Source organism: Pholis gunnellus, assembly GCF_910591455.1.
Source record: "Pholis gunnellus genome assembly, chromosome: 5".
NCBI lineage: Eukaryota > Metazoa > Chordata > Actinopteri > Perciformes > Pholidae > Pholis > Pholis gunnellus.
Window position 1 is genome coordinate 23388849 of NC_136531.1, and position 16898 is coordinate 23405746.

At 43.1% G+C, this 16898-nt stretch overlaps 1 protein-coding gene across 2 annotated transcripts; it reads right to left on the bottom strand.

The window, feature by feature from the left end:
* Nucleotides 1-5408: 5408 nt before the first annotated feature.
* Nucleotides 5409-16108, bottom strand: clockb (clock circadian regulator b). 2 transcript variants are annotated; one of them, XM_079160197.1, is made up of 20 exons: nucleotides 16002-16108; nucleotides 15497-15645; nucleotides 14839-14930; nucleotides 14059-14148; nucleotides 13756-13876; nucleotides 13041-13154; nucleotides 12822-12940; nucleotides 12624-12706; nucleotides 12236-12342; nucleotides 11995-12142; nucleotides 11744-11819; nucleotides 10324-10468; nucleotides 10019-10116; nucleotides 9610-9744; nucleotides 8911-9069; nucleotides 7789-7995; nucleotides 6940-7133; nucleotides 6681-6810; nucleotides 6161-6295; nucleotides 5409-5955 (listed from the first exon to the last, which is right to left on the bottom strand). In XM_079160197.1, the coding sequence occupies exons 1-20, from the start codon at nucleotides 16031-16033 to the stop codon at nucleotides 5674-5676; spliced, it is 2616 nt and encodes an 871-aa protein (XP_079016323.1). In that variant the 5' UTR covers nucleotides 16034-16108; the 3' UTR covers nucleotides 5409-5673. The 2 variants fall into 2 exon arrangements, with proteins under 2 accessions (XP_079016323.1, XP_079016322.1); XM_079160196.1 differs by having other exon boundaries at nucleotides 9610-9801.
* Between the last annotated feature and the right edge of the window lie 790 nt (nucleotides 16109-16898).

Genomic DNA, 16898 nt, shown 5'->3' on the forward strand with positions numbered 1-16898 from the left:
CACACTCACACACACACACAGACTATGAAACACACAACCCCCCCCCCCCCTCTCTCTCCCCTTTTACCGCACAAACAACACGAGGCAAACATACTCTGTAATCTACTAACAACACTCAAACTAACTCTCCAACGCTGGCCTTCCTGCTTCACACACACACACACACACACACAGACACACAGATACTGTATATACGACCCTGCTCTGGGCTCTCAGCACTGGCCTCTATGTAATCTCCCCATTGGCTTATTGATCTCTGTGGTAGGTATTTCAGGTGCACGTCTATATAGAGCAGACTCCAGCACTATCCGTCCATCAGATACAACATCTCCTAACAGCAGCAGGAGGAGTTTTGGCTTACATTCAGCCTCAGATTGCATCTTAAGAAGCTTTGGGGGAAACAAGAGACCTTTGACTGAGGAATAGATAAGCACAGTTGGCGCTGTGATGAGTGGACTGTTTTTAGTTTTGTTTTGCATCGGGGTTGTCTCCCTTTTTATAGGAACGTTTGGCATTTTTGGTAAATTTAAAATGCAGCTGTCTTGCAGAGAGTTAGATCAGAAGATTGATACCACCTTAAGGTATCTGTGCGTCAAGTATGGAGGTGAAGCCAACGGCCGTTTAGCTTAGCTTAGCATAAAGGCAGGAAACGGGGGGGAAACAGCTAGCCTGGCTCTGTCCTATAGTATTTATACACATTTTATTTCGCTCCAATTGTACTTTATTCAAGTTTTACTGTTTTACTATTATCAATTTATTCAGTGTTGTGTTTTATTTAGTTTGAAAGGTGCTGTATGAATAAAGCTTGATTGATTGAACAGTGATAATATCCATCTGCCAATAGCTCTTAACTACACAAATTAATACATTATGTCTTGTTAGTTTACGCCGTACAAAAAAAAGACAATTTGTGGCTTTAGTGGGGAGTTATAGGAGGGACTATTTCTTGGCCGGGTGCAGTGATTCTCAGGTTTGTCTGCTGGTTGCCTGGCAACCTTATTTAAACTGAACTTGTGGTGCTTTTTTTCTCCTTCTCTTGAGAGTTACTACTTGTACTAGACAGGCTAGTTGTTTCCCCGTTTCTAGTCTGAATGCTTGCCTAAACGGACAGTCATTCTTCTCATGTCTCTCTCAGCGAGAAAGCAAATTAATGTTTTATTCCAAAACCAAAAAAAATATTAAAAATAACTTCAAGAGTCCCTAACAAATACTGAGTTGTTGGCAGCAAGCGGACCTCAAAACTGGCTGAAACAGGGCCTGACAAAAGATACGTTCTGATCAGAGACCTGAAGATTCTTTTTACATTATAACAAATGAGCCATAGCAAGGTGGCATGTAAGCGATAACTCCTAAAAACACATAACGCCGTAAGTTACAGAAACACTGATTCCCACCTGTGTGTTGTAGCTTTAAATACTGTGACTCATAACAGACTAAGTGGTGTATTGCTGTACGTGATTTAGGGTTAGCTTTAGTTTAGTCTGTGGCCAGGCGTTTAGAACTGATTGTGTGCTCGTTTTACTTCATTTATGTCAAACATGTATGCAATGTAAATACAATAGAGATGTGCCTTTTAGATTTTCTTTTTTTTTAATACTGAATGCATTTGATTGTGATAGAATTGTTGTTGTTGAGAGCCAGAAGAGAGAATCATGCCGTTTTGATACAGTTGGTTGACTTGTAATAATAAAGAAAGTACCTGTGAGGGTAGAACTGACTGGAAAGTGTCCATTTAATTTGTCATTTTCCCAATTCTGTGAAACGGGTAAGCAGCTTTGAGGCTGTAGTAGGCTGCTTTCAGCTAAACGCTAACACCAGCATGCTAACTTGTTCACAGTGACGCTAACATGTAATTAGTTTTACAGATATTCGGATGGTACAATTTGCCATTTTGAATTGATCATCTCACTAAATGATCGGCCAGGGGAACACCAAAGTTATTGGACTAGGATGACCAAAGTTATTACAACTAGGATGACCAAAGTTATTACAACTAGGATGACCAAAGTTATTGGACTAGGATGACCAAAGTTAATACAACTAGGAGGACCAAAGTTATTACAACTAGGAGGACCAAAGTTATTACAATTAGCGGGACATGAGTGTCTGCACAAAACTGAATGACAATCCACCCAATAGTTGTTGAGAATTTTCAGTAAAAAAAGAACAAAGATGTCAACCTCATGGTGACTCTGAAAGAGGGAAAGTCAGGGGATTACCAAAGTCATTAGGATTCATCCTATGGGGACCATGAACATCTTTACAAAATGTCATTAAAATCCACCCAATGGTTGTTGTTACCTTTCACTGAAAAAACAAAGATGTCAACCTCACGGTGACTCTGAAAGAGGGAAAGTAAGGGGATCAGCAAAGTCATTAGGGTTCATCCTCTGGGGACCATGAATATCAGTGTATGTAGATGCCATCCATCCAACAGTTCTTAACAGACCAACACACAACAAACTTGGAGCAGACAAGTTTCACGTATAATATTTGCAACTGTTTTTATTTTCAAATTGACCAAGAGGGGAGGGGGGGGGGGTTATAATAGCAAACATTTTGCTTCAAATTTTTCATTATTGTTACATTTGACTTTGGGCTAGATAAAAGGAGCACAGTTCAAGGGCAGAATAAGGGATATACATACATACAGTACAGGTAAGCATAGCACCGTTTTACACTGAATACTGGTGTTCTTTCACTTTGTGTATGTGAATGGGAGTACTATACGAGAACTAGGACCCTTTAGAACCAGACTGTGTACTGGAGAGGTGATCTGTGTATCTGTGTGGTGGGGGGGGGGGGGGGGGGGGGGGGGTCGCTGTCTTGTCTATGGTGTCCCATTTCAAATATCCTACACCTCAACTTTCAGAACCATTTAAACTTTTTTTTCCAACTAGAAAGTTATTGTTGCAAAAACTGAAATTTCGTAATTGGTGAAACATTGAGGAGGTTCTTTTACAAAACAATGCCTGTAAATAAGATTGCATGTCATGTATTGTATGTGGATCCTTGTAGTGAAAGACATGATTTTCTTTTAACACCCGGTTTCCTTCATCACAAAGCCTGTCAAAGGTCCTCCATAATCAACAGTTACAACATCCATTTGTCTCTTTAAAACACCGTTACATTCTTTGGGCTGGGTATCAGTGACACAAACTATAAACATTTCATCATTACCCTTCAGAGTGATGCCTTAAACACAAACTTAGTCTATAGAGGGTCTACATTTGTTATGTGAAGCGTGGAAGACCTGGTTCAAACAGTAGGACCCTCTCTGTGAATCCTGTCTTCTACTCCTCATTTGTAGACAAAGTCAATAAGAGCATTGTCCCCGCTCAGTCGCCAGCCTAAATGAAGACGGTCTCTCAGAAGGGGCTACCGCTTGAGACCGGTCTGATGTAGTAGTTGTCGTGATAAGTGTTTGTCGAGCAGTCTGCCATCGTAAAACAATAACGCTGCCCGTCTTCTTTATAGCCTGAATGGTGCCCAATGCTCTGCATTGCCTAACATCCATTCTGTTTCCAGTCACACGTCTGTTTCCATATGAAAATATAACAGGTTACAGTGAGACAGTAATCATGCATACTCTCTCTCTCTCACACACACACACACACACACACACACACAAACATGTATTCAAGTTGAGCTGTCCCACACACGGGTTTGCAGAATACTGAGCCCCACCGGAGAGGAAGTTTCTTGAATATTACAATTATTTTCTTTGTACTGCAACGCAAGAACTGATTGGCTATCGCCAGGGGAAACCAATACTGCCCCCCCAGAGAGATACGAGAAGTAGGAGATGCTATATACATATATATATATATATATATGTATATATATATATATATATTCACACAAACACGCAGTCTTAACTACACTCTTGAGACAAAACAACACATTCGCCAACCATCACGCTTCCTCCGATCCAAGGCGTTTCTGTTTGATATGGCTTACGACTGTAGTAGAGGGGCTGAGCCCAATTTCCATCAGCGTCATTTGAAATGGATTCGGGCCCAGCCCAAGGTTTTAACCAGAGACGAGTGAACTGAACTGCATGAGGGTTTCTGAGGCCTAGGAAGAGATAGAAGGATTAAAAACACTGATAATACAAAAAGACCACGAGACAGTGAGCAGAAATGCAGGTTCGCTGGTCCAATGAATCTATTCCAATCCGGGCGAATAGCTGAAAAAATACTTTTTTCTATATTTCTACTCGTATCTTGGCCTTCCCCACGCTTTACAAGATAACAGGAAGGCTCAAAGAGATCTGGGTCAAATCTGATTGAGTCACCACACCCTTCACACACGTCTTCCTCCTGGTCTTCGCTGCATCACTGTCTAATCCTTCTTGGTCTGGTTCCAGACTGAGGCAGAAGCAAAAAAAACGTTCCACATTCCTGAGAATACAAGTACCATCCAGCAACTTCAAACCCTTACTAAGTCAAATATTGTAAGACACAAGGGGAAAGCACACGCACACACGCACACACACACACACACACACACACACACACACACACACACACACGCACACACACACACACACGCACACGCACACACACACACACACACGCACCACAGACACTCTCATGCCCACACATGCACACAAAGATTGTATTCCCAAAAACACGCTAGCTCACAGAATCACACCACGGATTACAAACAACTAGGTCTGGACAGTGATTTACTGTACACAACCACATCAAGTGCTAAAGTTTCAGGAGGTTGAGGATATACTGTTTGTTACTTATAGGGCTCTCTGACTGTTAAAAAATAATCCCTACTATATACACACGCGTTAACTTTAATAGGGGTAATATCTTGTTGGAAAATATATATACGCCTTTGAATAGTCTGCTCGAAATAAAATAAAACAAGAAGATAACCGACTATGTTATTGGCACTTGGAATCACTAAACCCGTTAGACGTACAGTGATCACTCTGCAAAGAATTCAGTTAAACTGTGATCTAGTTTCTTGCCAAACATAATTTGTTACAAAGTTAAAAAGAGCCATTTTTGTCTCAGACACAGTGTTCAAAAACACAACTTCCACAAGAAAACCCCAGCCCAAGCAAACTGAGCGCACTTTAAAGCCTTATTCTGGACTGTTGTTTGAGGGAAGGTGGGGGTGGGGGAGAGAAGACTGAGAGCACATCATCGCTCCATCTTTGACCAGAAAACACTTGAACAAAGTAAAAATTCTCAAAAGCGACTAATAAAAGCTTACACAGCTATTCTTTCCATGCAATCATATAAAATACTACATTTCTGTTTCCTGTTAGGCTATATTGTATATTTACAAGTTTTTTTTGTATCATACAGTAAATCTGTACAGGGTCAGTCCACTTTGACACACCTTCAAAAAAAAAAAAAAAAAAAAAAAAAAAGTCAGTTGTTACCGGCTTTGCCCGGAGACCGGAGCTCCATCACAACTCCTCCTCTGGTGAAGGAAAGGGGGATTGTAATCCATCCTGTTGCCACGGTGACAATCGAGTTCCTTGTGGACTCACAGGCGTTCCTCTTTCCTATGATTCCTTTCTTTCAGACGGAGGAAGGGAGGGGCAATGATTTTATTTTGGGGGGGGGGGGTTGTGACGGATACGCGACCAAACCAGCTGAATGCAGCGGCCTCTTAACGTTGCCGGTGTTCTCTCAGTGAACGAGCTCACTGAGGTTGGCTGCTGACGCTGTCGGTCCTGTGCGATGACGGAGCTTTCTGCTGTTTCTGGGGCTGCGGTTTCAGTTGCTGCTGGTGCCTCTGGTGGTGAGATTGTTGCTGCTGTTGTTGTTGCCGTTGCTGCTGTTGCTGTTGCTGCTGCTGCTGCTGTTGTTGTTGTTGTTGTTGTTGTTGCTGCGTTGCCTGGGTGAACGTGCCCTGTTGTTGGAGTGGGAAAGCTGCCTGCAGGATGAGCTGGGTAGACTGGTTGCTGTGGAGAAGATGAGTGCCCTGACAGAAACACAGTGCAGGAGCATTAACAAATAAAAATGTTTTTAAAAAAAAGCATCTGTGAATGAACTTCTTAAAGTTTGAATAAATGTAGTATATTATGTCACTCATTACTTAAAGACAACAACACCTTAAACCAAAATAAAACTTGATATTTTCAAGGTGTCTGTTTAAATGAATCCTATTTACGGCCCTCTACTGATACCTGTAGGAATTGCTGTTGCTGCTGCTGCCCCTGCTGGCCGCCCTGAGCCACTACAGCCGTCTGGTTTGGGCCGTCGGGCTGACTTTGGGGCGGCTGGGCTGGTTGCAGAGTCAGGGTCTGGGTTTGCCCTCCCTGCTGAATATACACAGGAGTTAACACGGAACAACAAAGGGACGTCGTCATATCAGTGAATCATATAGGAAATCTTGTCTGGAATATTGTCGGCCATTTGCTGCTTCAAGAGAGGTTTGAATAGCATCACCTCTACTTATGATCTCTCTCAATGGATCAAACTCTTACAGATGTGTTTGGACTTGACAGACAAATGAAGAAGGATGGATTCTACTGTATATGCTAATGTAACAACAACACTGCACCGGCTTTAATGACAAAGAATCTACAAGTCTTTGGACCTGTTAGTCCTTTGAGTCATCTGTAGGCTTCAAGGAGATGACAAATGTTAAACAAAAACTTTTTCTGGTATCAGATACAGTTCCATTAGTCGCTCTGTGACTTGTACCTGTTGCCCACCAAAGGTGTTGTACGCAGTGACCACCTGTCCCATGAACATGGAGGTGGGCACCATGACCGCTCCACACGCCATTGGAGCGGTCACAAGCTTGGTCACCAGCTGCTGCCCTGCTGGGAACCTGCAGAGGGTGAAATGGAGAAAAGGGACAAGTGAATGACATCGTATGTACATATATGCCTGCAGAGACTTGTGAGAGTGGGAGTGGGGGGGGTAGTTTGAGGTTCAGGTTTGGTCGTCGTCTACCTACCGGATCTGTCGATCCTGCGTGAAGGTGGCCACTGCGGTGCCTTGCTGCGTGTTGGTCTGCGGCAGGCTGGTGCTGATCTGCAGCACGTTGGGCTGCCCTGGCTGGGAGATCATCATGGTGTTGTACAGTGGAGCGGATACTGAGCCCTGGGGCTGGGGCTGAGCCTGAGGGGGCTGCTGGGGCTGACGCTGGGGCTGGAGAGTGGTAATGTGGGGAAGGAGGGAGGGACATGATATGAATTCCTTTGAAAAACAGAGTAAACACACTAAGGGTCTTTTTTGGTTCACTTTCATTATTTTAGGCATGTTCAATTTCAACATACCGAAAATAAATGTACAGCTCATGAAGCAGTAAATATACAGAAAAACAGAAAATAAACTTCAGCATATTCTGCACATTGTTTCCATAGAAGGTGGTGGGCAGGAAGGTGGCATTACAGCCACTTCATTGCTTTTGATACATTATACACAAACATGAAGTGAAACGTGCTGCTTTTGTTGCCCCGGCTGTTCTAAATGAACACGACAAGATACCTTGGATCAACATTACTCAATTGCAGAGTATGGACGGTGTTTCTAACCAAGCTAAACATTATGGTGTGTGTTACAGCACTCCACCGTCGCAGAGTTTCCTGTGAAGTCCAACACTAACAGCGTGCTCTGTGGCTCTTCCTGTCTTCTGAATGAGATGTAAACACTGAAAGTTCACTCAAGCTCAGTGTTCTAAAAGGACCTCAAGTGTTGGGTACATGACTCATGTTTGACCTGTTCCTTTAAAGGTTTCAGATACCGTAAGTTTGATCTGAGATTAAAAGAAAAAACTTCTTTTTGTTTGATATCTGTGTCCTACCTGTGCGAGGGCGTTGGTCTGCTGCTGCTGCTGCAGGTTCTGCTGGGGGGGCGGAGCCTGCTGCTGGATGGTGAGCTGCTGAGCTCCTGATTGGACGGGGTTAATTGTCGTTTGCTGGACCTGACTGGTCAAAGCAGTGGCTTGTTGGACCGAGCCCACCTGGGGGAGCTGCACGTTCATCGCTCCACCTTGCTGCTGCAGCAACATCTGTCGGGATGAAAACATCAAAAAAGTCAGGCCTCAGTGGTGTGTGTGTGTGTGTGTGTGTCTAGGTCTGCACTGCATGCACTCGTTTCTGTACATTTACATTTACTTACATTTACTTACTTACTGTGCATATTACAACAGAATAGAATAATTCAATGTGAGTAAATTGTCTTTACAGGGTACACGCGGGTGTCCTCTGAATAGAACAAAGCCATAGATAATGCATGATTCTCGCTCTGATCTAGGTCAGGCACAGCCAGGTGGAACGCAACAGGAAAAGACAAAGCTCACCACATTTAAAAAAAAAGAGGAGAGGTTGCGTGCTACTTTTGTTCAAATAACCAACCATCTAAATTTGGAAAAAAAACATCACGGGGCGAAACCTGAATGCAACTGAAATTGATTTTCAAAAAAGGTAAGTATGCAGTTGTTGTGTGATTAAAATGAACCCCTTTCAGTAAACTGAAGTAGCGCTCTGGTTTATTGTTTGAATATAATGAGTTTCCTTTTGCTGTAAAAGGTTACAGCACAGCAAAGTAAGACTGATGAGAAAACTCAATCTAAATGTGACGCCTATTTGCATACAAAGGCTACATTCCGAATCACGGTGGCTCAATTATGGCAAAACTCATAATCCCGGTCAGTATCAAGATCGTGATTATTTAACAAGATGACTCATTGACTTTGGAAGAGTCATGCACTTCGAAAGAAAATGTTACATTATATGTTACCTACATTTTAAAGTGAAATGCATCAATCGAGTGCACTGCGGTGCCTTGTATGACACAAGACAAACGGAATGCGGCACAATTATCGCTAAAAAGCGAAACTAAAGTTATTATAGAAATTTGATTAACTGCGCGGCCCTATTTTACATTTTTACAGTCAGACGGCCACCAGTGGGTCTACACAGACCTGTATGCCCTGTCCCTGGACTCTCTGCAGCTGGTCTTGGATGTTCCTCAGCTCGTCCTGCTGCCGCTGGATGTTGGCTTGGATCAGTCTCGTCCTCTGTTCCAGCTGATCCTTCAGATGCTGCATGGCATTCACCTGCGCTGAGAACTCTGTCACCGGCTGTGTGGAGAGACAAAGAACAGGCCACTCATGTCACTCATGCTCATCACGAAGCGCTGCAAATGGACAAAAAGTCCACAGCGGAGCTGCAGCGAGTAGTTATTTCATTAGGGTTTTCAGAAAATAGTGATACATATGACTATATTGATTCTGAAAAACACTGTATCGATTTCCAATTAATAGTTAATAGCAAGGATTTGTGGCAGACTGGCTCAGATTGCACAAAAAGTAGTGCTATGATGTTGGATGTTACCGGGACAATGCAGATCCCAACGATCTGATTTCATAAAAAAGTTCACAAAAATATACCCAGATTTGATGCATATGGCAGTTTTACACATCATATTCTTGCAAAGGCTTGGCCCTTCTTCTACTGTTTAACTATTATTTTATTCTATTTATTGATTTATCATTTTGGTCTACTAGTCAGAATATAATAACCAACCTTTGAGAATGTGGGACCACAGAATCTAATCGTCTCAGCTCTACTACACATCACGATGAGAGGAAATGACCCGCGTGTAGTGCCACCGTGCTCACCTGTACGTTTGTCTGTAGCTGTTGTGGTTGCTGTGGTTGCTGTGGTTGCTGTTGTTGCTGCTGCTGTTGTTGTTGCTGCTGTTGCTGTTGCTGTTGTTGTTGTTGTTGCTGCAGTTGTTGTTGTTCTTGCTGTTGCTGATGAGTGATCAAACCTGGAGTTACACTCTGTCCTGTGGTCTGAGAGCTCATAGACTGCAAATAAGCAAGTAATCAGGAGAATTATGGCAACTGAAGTGCCAGAATTAATTTTTATTACATTTGCTTAACCAAACTGCATTATGAAACGTCATTGACTGAATCAAATTATATTTGCCTTACTCAGGGTCACAAAAAGCAGCATCTTTCAAAACAAGAAGAAGTCTAAGAACTGTGTGATACGTGTTGGTGTTTTGGGCCAATCGAGTCTCACCTGGCTGCTGATGGATGAGCGACGCTGTGACGTCATCTCCATGGTGGAGGCCAGGGACTGCTGAGGAGGTGTGGCCGTGTCCATGTGTAGCTTGGAGGCTGTCGCAGAGACAGAATCATTGATCGAGTGCGAGTCATACTCTGCTGAGGATATCGTGTCATCTTACTGCGGGGCCTCACATCCCATTAAACTCCACAACTGATGCGTCACTGACCCGTCTTTAACGTATTACGTCAGGGTAGGACTGACTAATACTATATATCTACATGCAACATGTGTGTGTGCGTGTGTGTGTGTGTCCTTACAAGTGCATGTGTTGTCAGAGACATGCGATGAGGACTTGTGGGAACTCTGTGAGGAGGTTGAGGGTGTTCGGCTGCGGTCAAATCGCTCCAAGGCCTCCTTCAGGCTGGACGTATTCAGCTGGGACTCCGAGCCAGAGTCCTGAGTCTAACAGCAGAAGAAAAATACACTTGACAGACAATCCTTTAATATGCAGCGTTTTCCTGTGTGTGTTTATGTACTTCAGTAATCCCTCTGCTCTCAGCTCTCTCTCCTCTGATGTGAGCAAAGCGTGCTGCTATCGGTGTGTCCGTTTGACTGAGCCCCACACCCACACCCACCCACACTCACACACATACACACACACACACACACACACCCACCCACCCACCCACCCACACCCACACACACACACACACCCACACTCACACACACACACCCACCCACCCACCCACCCACACCCACACCCACACACACACACACACACACACACACACACACACACACACACACACACACACACACACACACACACACACACACACACACACACAGCAGAGAGGCCACAGCGAGCGGGATGGCGCGCGTGCGCTTCGGCTGCATTCATTCAAATTCCGGCATAGCAGGACCTTCCTGCAGGGTTGAGCGGAGGTGTGGGTGTGTTTATTTGTGCTCGCTTTGTTCTCGCTAACGCCGCTCTCTCTCCCTCTCTTCGTTTACACTCACGCTCGCTCCACCGCCAACACTCTCGTCTTTTTTTTCTCGACAGCCGTTCATCCGATCGACTTCACACTTGCCGGGCGTATTTCTCGGACTGTGAAGTTGTTTGGATGAGCGGTGTAAGCGGCGATACAGGATGCCAAGCAATCCAAAGAGGCATGTCCTGTACTAGGCCCTGCACTAGTACATAACTAACAGCTATTAGACTCAAAAAGTTCCTTCATAGAAAGATATCACTGAATTAATGTTCTTTTGTGAATTCCTTTAAAACCATTATGATTCATGAGAAATCTGTCGTTCTCATCTCGATGTAATCACTGACCAAAGGGATCGAGATAAAAGAAGAGAGCAGCAGTCAGTTTGTCGACAGTGTGAGTAATATTAACGGGCAGTAGCATCTCACTGACGGAAGTTATTGGACAGCAAATGTGGCTTTATGTTGTATGAGACAGTTTACATCAGAAATAAGTTTTTGGGCTTGATTTTGGTAAACCTTTTGACATATATAATAATATGTTGGCTAGATGAATATATTATTTTGTATGTTAACACATTGCCACAAGAGAACTTCAGCCAGTCTACGAACAAAACTTCAATTACACTACTAGTAGTTTAATTTAGTTTTTTTTCATACTTGATATATGTTGCGATACCCTGAATTATTGGACTCGTGCGTTGATGAAGGCAGATGAGTTGAGAGCATTTCTAGATGTCATTTCTCACCTTATTCACCGTAACCTCTGGGTGAGACTCCTCAATGCCGAGCTCTCTGCGCTGTTCTGCCCTCACCTCTGCATAGCTGTGTTTCAGACCAAAAGAAGAAGGCGCATGAGAGATGTGGACATTTAGAAATGCCGTGTCACCAGTAAAACGGATCACAGTGAGGAGCCGTGTCACAATCACAGAAATGTCTCGTGATCAGCACAAATAACTCTCTGCTCTATCGGTACAAAGGGACAGGGAAGCTGCAGTACCTGACTACTGTGTGCGTACAGACAATAAACTCGGGCCGAGAGTTCCACTGGTGATAGGTGATGTAGTAGTGCGTCTGAAGCCAGATCCACTGTTGACCTTTAGTCAGGAAACGATAGTAACAGGACTTCCCTTTACCGTACTGCATCACTGAACACGAGAGGGAGACGGAGTGGTTAGAGGCGACGGGCAGAGAAAGGCTTTCACAACACAAAATGAACGTGTGTAAACAGGAGCCCTCACAGTGCTCGTGACACTTGGCCAGTGTCTCCAGGTCGTCCACGTGGTAATAGTCGTACCCTGATGTTCCCAGAACCTCGAAAGGCAGGTAGCCTATGATTGGCGGAGCTCTGAAAAAGGAGAGATGGCATCATTAACGAAATTGGAATACAGAAGGTCGGCTTCACAAAGCTCAAAATGACAAAGTGACCACGACCATCTGCTCTCTCAGTGAAGTGTATGCAAAGAAACGGTACATATCACAAAGAAATAAGTATTATGTAAATGCAAAGGGTTATGCTTTAAGAGACGTGCTTCATATGACGTTTTGCCTACGCGGGAAGAGTGCGACCCCCCGAATACGACTTCTGACGGAGTATACACGTTCAAATGTGTGCGTTTGTGTGTTTACCTGTGGTCTAAGAAGAGGAACTTCCATTCTAGACTGTGCCGAGAGGTGAATTCTTCATTGGGCTCCTCCACTGTACACATCTCCTTTGAATATAAAAACAAAAACAACAGCAGAGAGAAGGTATGTTAGATGAAATGATTCATTAACGGCTCAGTGTGAGTGATATTTGTATGTATGCGAGAGTGTGTGTGCCTCTACCTTGATAAACTGAGGTTTGGCCAGCCGAACAGTGGCTACGAAGTACACCTGGTCGTCGAACGCGGGTTGTAGCGACCGCTGTAACATCCCTGCTAGACCATTCCTCGCCGCGTTGGGAACTGCGCAACACAGAGCAGCCGTTGAAAAGGTTGTTTACTCCTTCAGTCAAAGTGGCTTCACACACACGTTTCTGTGTTGACTGCTATTTAAGTGTCATACCGTTGTTGAGTGACTTGAAGTTGCCAATGAACTTTACATATTCGTAGACAGGCGGTTCTTTGGGGTCGATGGTCCCTCGCAGCATATGGCAGCAGAACTCCATGTGGTTCTTATCTGGAAAACAATAAATAATAATAATACAGTTAGCTCAGAAGGCAAAAATACGTGTAATTGTCCAGTAAACGCAGTGTTCAAAATGTGTTTCAAATGTCTCATGGTGCTGGAAGGATATCAAGACAAAACTGTAAAAATCATGTGAAAAATAAGCCTTTTTTTTCAGACTTTTGGGGTTAAAATAAAAAGAAATGACGCGTGACTCTTTGTTTAGCTGCTCAAGTCTGAGAAGATGATGATATTTCTATATCCACCAAGTTGCTTCCTTACAGACAAGCCGGGATTCATGTTAAACTAAATTAGTTACAGAGTTGTGAAAACTAAACATTATCTTCAATTGTTTATTATTCAAAATATATTCAATGATTTACTACAGTCAAATGCATGTTACATGGATTTCTAGTTTGTTTAATCTTATTTCTGTATCATTTTCTTTGGATGTTAAGGCCCAAACAGACATTTATGATGATAGTGAAGTACATAAGTAAGTGTTAAACTGAATAATATTGTCCGATTAACCATCAAACACACAACAGTACAGTATCACTGGATAATGTTGAAAACCAGCAGCAGGTGTAATATGCTCCGGGGTGGTACTGACTCTTCAGGTAGTCGGAGCTAAGGTTCTCGTGGTCGGTGGGGTGCGTGGACAGAGCCTTGTACACCTCAGAGTGTTCTCCAAGTGGCAGGAAGTTTAACAGGTTCTGGTCCACCAGGTCCGTCTGAGGAGCACAGCACATACATGAGAACACGCACAGAAATCTGAAGAACAGTAACACCCATCGGTCATCCCAGCATGTTCCATCTGAACGACTCGCACAGGACAAATCCACTTAAAGCTTGTTCTGCCATACAGAGGATGACTAATACATAGCAGGTAAAAGGAAGAACCTGTGTTACTCACCGGTAAGTGTTCAAGTAGTGAGGTGACACTCTCGGAGACGTAGAGGATGTTCCCGTCAGTCATTATTGCTAAAAAGAACCCATCCAGAGCCTGACAATGCAAGACAAGATAAAGTAAAAGGCTGTCATCAATTCGTCTGTTGTTGAGTATCAGCAAAAATAAACAATGCGTCAAATACCACAGCATTTTTACTTTTAGAAATAAAATCCTGAGTGTCACCCATTAGTTCGTGGACTGCCGCTTTGAAGCCTCCAGTTTGGCATTTTGGCCGTAGCCATCTTGTTTTTTTTGCAGCCAGAGGTGACACGAGAGGGTGGAGCGAAGTACATTAAACGCTGAATAAGACATTTTTAGGCGACCAAAATGTTTACAATTAACTTTCTGGTAGGGACCTGTCGATCACAAGGTAGCCCCGCCCTAAAGCATACTCTGCTTTATGGTCTATTTGACTCAAATTGGACCATAATTTACTAAATGAACATCATGCTGTATTGAAGAAGACTTGAAACAAGAGATTGAGACCATAAACTCATGTTTACAATGTTTACTGAGGGAATAAATCAAGAGAGAAGTAGAGTCCTTTTCTCATAGACTTCTATACAATCACACTGAAACCAGAGGAGTCGCCCCCTGATGGCCATTAGAGAAAATGCAAGTTTAAGGCACTTCTGCATTAGCTTCCCTTTTCAGAACGCCTGAGAAAAAACTGCCACGAGAGTAAAATAACAGTGGATATAACCTAACAGACAGGATTACAGTACAACACGTGTGATGTCTAACCTCCAGCATGAGCTGGGTGAACTCCTCATTGCTAAGAAATGGAGGCTTCCAGTCCTGCCTGATCTCACTCGACTCCGACTGGGCTGCGATCTCTGGGGGAGGAAACGGAAGGCAAATGGCAATTTTAGGGAAGAAAAATCCTGTTTTTCAAGAAAAAAAAATCAAGTGAGGAAAACACAACGGGACATAAAGGAGACAACACATAACATGCATTGATAGCAAAGGGCTCAGAGTGAAAACAAGGCACTTAAACAGAGCAAGAGATAACACAGTGCAACGGTGAAGTGGCAGCCGAGTTAATTATCATGCACAGCAATGATAAGAGCTAGGATTAACAAGAAGTAGTAACACATGCCTAGTAATTAATTATTTCATCATAAAGGAATCACAGTATTAATGATTATGAGGGGAAACTGAGTAGAGGGTGGAGGTGTAAAGCAGCTAATCCTTAAAGTAGGACACAATTATTATTCCTAACACACAGTTAAAAGGGTAAAAAATAATGAAAGAGTAATTTACACTTTACAGGTACAGTACCCACGTCTCATGAAAAGTGTAATAAGCTCTAGTAATGAGAGTAAACAAGCACAGACGGACAGAGTCCACAAGAACAGCTAAATATAGAGCAAGACGTGTCCACCCTGGGAGGTGCCCTGACCTTTGTGTTTACACAGGAAGTCAATGCTTTTCTGCAGGATGGTGGACTTGTCCATCTTCCTGGTATTGCCCGGCAACATCGTGCCGAGTTCCTTGATGAGGACATTGAACTGGTCTCTCCGTTTCTTCTCAGACTTGTTTCGGGACACGCTGAAATCAAAACCACGGTTATAAATGTAACTCTTAATGTCATGCAGCCAACGTTTCTTTTGGACAAACATTTCCAAGAGACTTATGTTAGACTTAGGTTTTGATTTTTTTTTGTCCAGATTTGCCGTTTTGACGTACAGAAAAAAAACACAACGATCCTGAAAATAGACAAAAGTAACCTCTTTGCCATGTGACCCTATAATGTTTCAAGTTAAGACCACATGCCATAAAGTCAGTTTGGACATGCTTTAGATGTGTTTCAGATGCTGGTTGAGTGTAAGTCCGGTCAAGAAACAATCCTTTCTATATGATGTTTAATCTTCACTCTATCGTCTTCATCTTTATATCTGGCTTACCGTTTAGCTTTGTCCTTTTCATCTTCTTCCATCAACCCATCAAAGATGCTACAATCATCCCTACGGGAGGAGAAAAAAGTATTTGCAGCTTATCCCTCACTTTGTTTTTTTTCCTGTGTACGCATGTTTGTTGGCAGCTTGAAAGCAGATCTGTATTGTTAATAATAGCGAATGACGGATGCCGGTTAATGAGAGGATTCCTACATGCCAGGAGCGGCTCTATTTTTGGGTCACACCAAAAAAAAAGAGAGTAAGAGAAGGAGAGAGAGAGAGGGAGAGAGAGAGAGAGAGAGAGGAATGTGTTGTGCTTGCCAAGAATATTGCAAGTGCATTTGTGAAACAAGAACACAGGCGTGTTCTTGCCTCCATTTCAATCAATATGGGTCAATACGAATACTTTCATTTTTACTGACGGCTGATATCTGGAGCAGTTATTTAATATCTTTACATTTTTTATTGAGGCACTCCATTTCATGATAACAATAACCATAATTATAATTATGACAACCGTGACAGCTGGCATTGTTTTCAGCTTGTGTGTATGTGTGTCATTATGGCAGAATGTGTCCTACCTACCGCAGAATTGGGAATGAGTACTTTGGCGGGAGTTTCTATTTCTGTCTGTCTGCGGACGGATTTAGTCGACGTGATGGCGTCACAACCGCACAAGACGCATTTACACAATTTTACAGGTGTTGTTGTTGAGATCAAAATGAAGGCCGAGTTTGAAGATGGGTGTGGGACTAAGGGGTAAAGGGGCCACTGGGTCCGATTTAGCGTTGCGGCTGGTGTGATCCCACCACAACGTGGTCTTTAGTTCATTCATCATTATAGTTATCGTTATTATTATCATAATAAATCAGAGTGCTTAGACTAAACACATGTATAGTGTGTATG

Coding starts and splice junctions, on each gene's coding strand:
- clockb (XM_079160196.1), bottom strand. CDS start 16,033: ATGGAAGAAGATGAAAAGGACAAAGCTAAACG. Junction 7,996..8,910: donor TCCAGGGACAGGGCATACAG/GTCTGTGTAGAC, acceptor TCATCCCGACAG/ATGTTGCTGCAGCAGCAAGG. Junction 6,811..6,939: donor ACGCAGGATCGACAGATCCG/GTAGGTAGACGA, acceptor CACCCTCTGCAG/GTTCCCAGCAGGGCAGCAGC.